Source organism: Leucopleurus acutus (assembly GCF_964270905.1).
Source record: "Leucopleurus acutus genome assembly, chromosome: 14".
NCBI lineage: Eukaryota > Metazoa > Chordata > Mammalia > Artiodactyla > Delphinidae > Leucopleurus > Leucopleurus acutus.
The window spans coordinates 391,551-399,168 of record NC_139156.1 but is presented as its reverse complement, the minus strand read 5'-3'; the positions used below and the strand labels follow the sequence as shown (position 1 = coordinate 399,168).

The window sequence follows — 7,618 nt, the reverse complement described above, 5'->3', positions numbered from 1 at the left end:
GGGGCCATAAAGCCTCGAGAGAGAGGAGAGGGCAGGGAGAACGAGGACCGGACGTCTGGATCCCTGGGCCGCTGGCTAGCTGGGTCTGCAGCTGCAGGTCCCCCAGAGCGCTGTCTACACTGAGGAGGGGACCCCAGCATGAGGAGGTAACGCCCAGCGCCTGCAAACCCGGGTCCCCACCCAAACACCCCACCCACAGCTTTGCTGTGTGGTCACTTGGGTCCAGGAGCCCTGGACTCAGGGAACAGCCCCTGGGGCACCTGGGTCCCCAGCGCAGGCCGGTTTCAGAAGGGGGTCGGGGCTCTGTCTGCAAACCAGTGTCTGGCTGGTTCCCAGGAGCGCCGGCTCCTCCCGGGTGTTAAGGGCTTGGGGACAGAACTCTTCCTCCCGAGTCCTCCAGAATGATTGTAGCCCCTGGGCTCCAGCTCCAAAGGCCACCCCTGTGGCTCCTGAGAGAGACCACTGTCCCTTGGGGTCCCTTGACCCTGTGGAGAGTCACCCGGGAGCCCCTGGAAGTGGGTGGGAGGCACCAGGACCAAAGAAGGCAGGTCTGTGACTGACGAAATGAAAGTGGGGGTCAAGACGCTGAGCCGGGGCTGGAGGCTGGGGGGCGATGCGGGCAGGGCAGCTGAAGCCCAAGGGGTCGTCACCCCGGGAGCTGGGGTGTGAGCCCCGGGGAAGCACTGGGGCTCCTCCAGGACCCTGAGGTCAGAGGCCATTTCTCCTGAGGGGGGTCTCCCTCCGCCCCCTCCACCTGTGGCAGGGGTGGGGGGCCCCTCCCCCTCTAAGCCAGCGCTCTCCCCGGCCCTCCTGTCCTGGGGGTTTCTCCTAGGGACCCCAGCGTGGGCCAGGGGCGGGCTGATCAGTGACATGGGGACCTCTTGGTGTCCAGAGCCTCTGTCTAGGGAGAGGCAGGGTAGCTGACCAGACTGGGCCAGTGCCCTGCAGTCCAGGGCAGGCCCCTGCCCTTTGCCCCCTGGGAGTGCAAGGGAACCTCCACCCCAAAGTGCTGAGTCACCGGGAGGAGCGAAGGTCTTTGTGGGGCTGGAATCGGGGCATCAGGCAGGAAGCCTTGATGGGCCGCCCCTGGCCCCTCCCCCCAGCCACGTGCTCCCAGCCCGGCCCAGCTGCCGAGCAGAAACCTTCCTGCCCACGGACTGACACTGCCGAGAGATAGATGCACTGAGGCGTGTCAAACATTCTGAGTTTATTTAAGCAAAACTCGATTGACATCGGGGCGGCATCCAACCTAGCAGACAGAAAGGAGCTCCAAGGAGCTGGACAGAGTGAAAGACTTCTACGGGCCGGGGGTGGGGAGGTGGGGTGAACAAGGAAGTTCCTGTAAGCGAAGGGCGCTGGTTGTGGTCGGGTCACCTTCCTTCAGGGGAAGGCAGGGCCGCGAGTGTCGCCTGGCGGTTCCGGATTGTCTGGCTCAGGATATTCCATCCCGGGGAGGGAGGGGAGGGGAGGGGAGGGAGGGGAGGGGAGGGGAGGGAGGGGAGGGGAGGGGAGGGCAGCGCCCACCCGCTACTGAGGCCTCAGTTTGGTGATGAAGGCTCTCAGCCCAGCAACTCCACTGGGGGCCTTTTGTCTTGTATTTTAATAATGCAAAAGACACGGGGCACATGCACACCACACACGCGCACGCTACGCACACCCACACCACGCACACGGCAATGCACACGCACAGGCACGGGCGGGTACCGTAACCCAACGCCACGCAGCCCCGGCCGTCCTCTGCTCTCCCGACCCGGTCTGTCTTGGGTGAGGCCTCCTCGCTGCTGAGTCCCTTAGTCGCCTTCTGTCCTGTGCGTCCCTCCACACTTCCTGCCTTCGGCCACTGCTCCTCAGAGCCCCTGCTTGGGCTGGGTCCTCGAGCTCCTTGAGGTCAGGCTAGACGTGTCCCGGCGGAGCACCCCATCCTCCCCGCCCCTCCTGGGCTTCCCGCCCAGGTAACGGCCCCGGCGTCCACCCACGGCTCTGGGACAGAGCGAAGTGCTACCTGCCTCTGAGGAGCCACGGGCACAGCCTCAGGGCTGCTGCGGGCTTGAGCGCCTGCCAGCTGAGCCCCAAGCCCGCGCCCCATCAGTACTACAGCCCCACTGCGCCAGGCCCCGACGGTGCGGCCGGCACAGGCCGCGGAGCCAGAGGCAACGCTGGGACCACCAGATCCACGCGGTAACCCGGGCCTGCAGGGTGGGGTCCGAGGGCCCGGGAGCAGGTGTGGGCCTGTGGAGGCCCCATCTCTGTGCCTGCGTGGCCTGCTCTGTGACGTGGGGGACAGTAAACCACCTGTGGACCTGATCAGGACCCGGCCTTTGGCCCCCCTGGCTGGACCATCGCCGGCCCTGCCAGGCGTCATGTCTGGAGGTCGCGGGGCAGAGGCAGAGCCTTGCCTGTCTCTCACTCTCCTCCCTGGTCCCCCAGGCTTCTCCTGATCACCAGCCTGGGGGCTGTGTTTCTGCTACAGGCGAACTCAGCATGGACCCCCCAGGTATGTGCGGGGTCCTCACCCAGCCGCCCCGTGGCTTCCGCCCTCAGCCCCACCAGCAGGGGGTGGAGAAAGGCACCAGCTGGCCTAGGGCAGGGGAGGTGTGGCACCCATGGGATTGCAGGTCCTGTGCACCGGGTGGGCCCGTGGGCACTGGGGGGACCCTCAGGATGAGGGGAGCGGCCCCTCTGCGGGGTCTGATGGACAAGCCACAACCACCCCAGGTGAGCCAGGTGGAGGAGGGGGCCTGATGACGCTCACCTGTGCTGTGAAGCCCAGGGCACTTCCACATGCAGGGCTGCCCAGGGGCCAGGACTGTGCTGGGGCCGTGTTCTTCACCAGCCGTACACCCTGGGAGTGCCAGGCGAAGAGGGAGGCACAGGAGGACCAGCACAGCTGTCCCACAGCTGCCGGGCACCGGTCACTGGGCTGGGTCACCCGTTTCATTTGCTCCCCTGCCCCACTGGCCCCGCAAGGAAGTACGGGCAGAGGAACCGGCCCCCCTTCCTCAGGCCACCAGGGGACAGGTGGTGCAAGTATAGACCCCATGCTGTCCCCAAGTCTCCCCCAAAGTCACACGGCCTCCAGCCAGTCCCCAGAGGAGGACCCTTGGAGGACCACACTGAGCCTCACTTGCGACTTCTCTCTCCCAGGTCCTCGTCCAGACCAAAGGCAAAGCCGGGGCTGAGCAGGGCACAGAGGAGTGAGTGCCCCCGGCAGCCTCTTGCGCCTTTCCCTGTGCCCCCTTCGGGCCTGCCTTGAGCTGGGGGCCTTCATGCATGGAGGGCGGATCCTGTCCAGCAGCTTTGGGGAGGGGAGGCACGGGAGCCCCTGAGATCCGTGAGCAACCGAGCAGAGCGCGGGGCCGGGAGGATCCAGCCCCCCCCTGCCCCGCCCAGCTCCCCTGCTCCCCCGTAGCCTCCAGGGTGGCTCCCGCCCGGGGTGGCCAGGGCAGCAGACTGAGCCAGCCGTGCCCCCTTCCCCTACCCATGTGAGACGGCCGGCCAGGCAGGAGGACACAGCACCACCTGTAGACTGGGCTCCGCTGACCTCTGCACAGGAGGGAGCCCCGGCCAAGCCCATGGAGCCTTCTCAAGGCCTCCCCTTCGGGGACCTTCCCGGGCCCGACGTCGGCATGCCTGGCCCGAGGGTCTGGGTTGGGGGTTGGGCAGGGGTGCCGTCCTGGGGTCTCCCGCTGCACACGGTGACCTGACCCAGACGCTCTTGCTACAGGGCCTGGGGCGCCCGAGCGGTGGAGCCTCCGGAGAAGGACAGCCAGCTCATGTGGTTCCTCATGGCACCAAAGCTCTTGGCCACCACCGGGGAGAAGCGGCAAGGTCAGGGCAGGCGCTGTCCCCTGGGGAGAGGGGCGCAAGTTCATGGCAGGGGGCTCGCAAGGGGCCGACTTGGATGAGTGAAGCCTCGGGAGGGAAACTGAGGCCACACTTCCCTGTGTCTGTCCCTAGGTGCCGAGGCCCTGGCAGAGACCGAGGACACCCTGGGCCGTGTCCCAAGCCCCAGGTGGGGCCCTGAGCCTGACCATGACAGCCTGCACCACAACTGGCCCGAGGAGGCCCAGGGGGAGGCAAGGCCCTGGGCTCAGGTGCTGCCACCTCAGCAGGTGCTTCAAGGGCCAGAGGAGGACCGAGACCACATCTACCACCCCAAGGAGGAGCCCTGGGAGCCTTGACCCCCCCACAGCTGCAAAAATAAACCCTGCAAAGAGGCGGCGGCCACATATGTCTTCAAGAACAGTGATTGTGGGCCCCACCTGCTCTGTCTGGGAGAAGGGGGGCCACAGGCTGGCCCCGGGCAGCCCCAGGCTGACGCTTGGCTCCTTGCACCCAGCGCCCATGCGCTGGGAGCCGTCTGCTTCCCCCAGGCCTCCTCATGTGCTGGGGTGCGGACGGAGCTACTCTGGGCTCCCCGCGGACAGGACCGGAGAATGGAAAGGACTCAGGAGCAGGGAGCCCAGTCGCCGACTGCTCGGGGACGGGGGGGCAAGTGGACAGGTGCTCAGGGGGACGGGGGACAAGTGGACAGGTGCTCAGGGGGACGGGGGACAAGTGGACAGTGCTCAGGGGGACGGGGGACAAGTGGACAGTGCTCAGGGGGACGGGGGACAAGTGGACAGGTGCTCAGGGGGACGGGGGACAAGTGGACAGGTGCTCAGGGGGACGGGGGACAAGTGGACAGTGCTCAGGGGGACGGGGGACAAGTGGACAGGTGCTCAGGGGGACGGGGGACAAGTGGACAGGTGCTCAGGGGGATGGGGGACAAGTGGACAGGTGCTCAGGGGGACGGGGGACAAGTGGACAGTGCTCAGGGGGACGGCAGGCAGGTGCACAGGTGAGTGGGGGTGGACTTGGGCCCAGCCTTTCTGTCCTCATTTTCTGGGCAGTTGCCGGCGCTCTCTGAGGTGACCAGTCCTCTGACACGGCCTGGCTCAGCAGGCCTGATGTTGCAGACGCAGGTATAGGGTCACTGGAATTTTCCACAAGTTGTACATGTGCTGGGGTGTGTGCAAGTGCAGGCGGGGTTTCTGTGTGGCAGTCGCGCTCCGGCATCGGGCGGGAAGCACTTGGTACCTGAAACTTCCCTGCCGCCCAGACTGAGCCTGCTGGGGGCTAAGACAGAACGAGGCTCCCGGCTGCTCCAGAGGCCGTGGGTCTGTCCTGGGGACCTCGCGTGCCCTACAGCTCCTATGTCACCCCACGGGTCCCAAGCTCCTGGAGGCCTCAAATGGCAGCCTCACCCCAAGATGCGCTGCTCAGAGGCGTACATGCCTCCCGGCTTCGAGGCCCCACAGACAGAAGCTCTTTTGCCCCCAGTACCAATGAGGAGACTGAGGCCCTGGCGGTGACCTGCTCAGACCTGAGGTCGATGGTGGCCACGGCCCTGGGCAGCCCAGGGTGGTGTTCGTGGCCAAGTCTCTCTCCAGCCCTGCTGGAGCCAGGTCCCCAGTGGGCACTGCCTGCCCCGAGGGCACAGCCGGAGACCCACAGGAGCAGGGGACTTGGGGGTGAGCAGGAGACACTAGCAGAGGCCACAGGCCAGCTCAGCCCCCTGTGACCCCCGCCCCCCAAACTCCCAGGCGCACTGCCGCTGCTCACCCCTTCTACAGAGGGTGCTGAGCGTGGATCCCCTGCCTCTGCTCCCTGGCGTCACTAGGCAGTACTGCTTCTGCAGAGTGACCGCTGCTGGGTGAGGCATCCAGGCAGGGAATAAGACACCTGAGGTCCTTCCCAGGAGCCGCAGCCCTGGCTTCCCTGATGTAGTGTTCCTGCCGGGGACCCGGGATGCTGCACCTGCGTCTGGGGCACAGGCTCTTGGCCAGGCAGTGCCCAGCGACCCTCATCCCCACACACCCGAGCCACAGGGCAAATGTGACCCACCACACCTGTGGAACGTTCTTCCTCAGTGGACGGCTGGCAAGGGTGGTCTGTGCTCTTCCCTGAGTCTGAGCATTGGGCTGAACCCAAGACCCTTCTGGTGGGCACTGGGGCTCTCCAGCAAGAGCCTGGACTAGTGGAAAGTACTGTCATACTGTGACTTACAATCAGAAATGTGCGCGGTCTTCATCCCTGATGCTGGCGCCGAGCTCCTAAAACCCTTGGAATTTCCTGAGTGATGGGCGTGATAAAGTTGTCCTTTGCTGTGTAACGGAGGTGACTCTGGGAAGGTCCCTAAGGATGGGGTCGGTTGCAGGGAAGTGACCAGGAATAGAGGTTTGGAACCTCCAGCCCCACACCCAGACCTCGGGGAGGGGCGAGGGGCTGGGGGTCAGATCAATCGCCAGTGGCCAGTGACTGAATCCAACAGCCTGCGTAGTGAAGGCTCCACAGAAACCCAGGAGGATGCGTCTGGAGAGCTTCGGGGTGGTGAGCACGTGTAGGTGCGGGGAGAGGGGCGCTGGAGAGGGCATGGAAGCCCCTCCCCGTACCTCGTCCACCTGGCTGGTCCTGAGTCCTATCCTTGTAGGATAAGCAGTGATCTAGGGAGTGAATGTTTCCCTGAGTTCTGTGAGCCGCTCTAGAAAACTAACTGAGACTGAGGAGGGGTCAAGGGAACCCTCTATCTACAGCCAGTCGGTCAGAAGCCTGGGTGCCCCCCTGGACTTGGGACTGGCATCTGGAGTGGGGGCATCGCGGGGGGCAGTCCTGTGGGACTGAGCCCTGAACCTGAGGGATCTGACGCATCCCCGGGCAGGGGATGTCAGAACCAAGCGGACTGCAGGACACCAGCTGGTGCTGAGGGGCTGCCTGGCGGTGGGGGGAGCCCCCTGCCCTTCCCCCCACGACACACAGTGGAATTGGTGACCGGAATCATTAAACACCCTAGTGCCAAAATGGGCAAGAGATTGACCACTCATGTCACCAAAGAAAACAGAAGGCACACACACCCATGAGATGTTCAACGCCATTAACGGTCAGAGAACTCACCGCTACAGTCCCCTTAGAGCGGCTCACGGGAAAGACGGGCAGCCAGGATGAGGGCCAGGGGCTGGAATGCACATTCCCAGGGCTGGGGATGTAAACCAGCTCAGCTGCTTTGGAAATGGTTTGGGAGTTTCTTACAAAGTCACACATACACACGCCCTACGGCCGAGACTTGACCAGAGGTGTTTGCTCCAGAAATGAAGGCTCGTGTCCACGCAGACTTGTGCGGGTACGTTCACAGCAAGCTTATCTGCGAGAGCCAAGAGCTGAAAGCAACCCGGCGCCCCCCAAGAGCTGCCTGGATGGAACACAGCAGCGTGTGCACAGCAGAATCCCGCTCTGCAGCAAAGTGGAATCATCGATGCACACAGCACACGCAAACACACACACCCCACCCCACCGCGAGCACGCAGAGGGCATGCACGGCCTTCCACTTACACGGAGTTCTGCAAAGTGCACATTGACCAGCAGGGAGGGGGGCGGACCAGTGGGGGCAGGGCAGAAGGGGGGGATGGAGGTGCTGGTCCAACACCCAAACGAATTTAACTGAATGCTTTGAACATGAACAGCTTACTGACTGCACGTCAATTCAACCTCAATAAAGCTGCTTCAAGAGGCCCGTGTGTGGCTGGAAGCGGCTGGCCGTGGGCTCAGGGGTCTGAGATCAGCCCCGGCAGTGGCGGGCCCA

At 64.5% G+C, this 7,618-nt stretch overlaps 1 protein-coding gene across 1 annotated transcript; it reads left to right on the top strand.

Moving 5' to 3' along the window:
• Positions 1-4,242, top strand: PRAP1 (proline rich acidic protein 1). The gene is made up of 5 exons (XM_082854857.1): positions 1-146; positions 2,428-2,494; positions 3,145-3,194; positions 3,725-3,828; positions 3,958-4,242. The coding sequence occupies exons 1-5, from the start codon at positions 139-141 to the stop codon at positions 4,179-4,181; spliced, it is 453 nt and encodes a 150-aa protein (XP_082710983.1). The 5' UTR covers positions 1-138; the 3' UTR covers positions 4,182-4,242.
• The last annotated feature ends 3,376 nt before the right edge of the window (positions 4,243-7,618 follow it).

What these genes read in the sequence shown, in the direction of transcription:
- PRAP1 (XM_082854857.1), top strand. An exon ending in GCTGAGCAGGGCACAGAGGA is followed by an intron (nt 3,195 to 3,724) that starts GTGAGTGCCCCC and finishes CTCTTGCTACAG; the next exon opens with GGCCTGGGGCGCCCGAGCGG. An exon ending in CACCGGGGAGAAGCGGCAAG is followed by an intron (nt 3,829 to 3,957) that starts GTCAGGGCAGGC and finishes GTCTGTCCCTAG; the next exon opens with GTGCCGAGGCCCTGGCAGAG.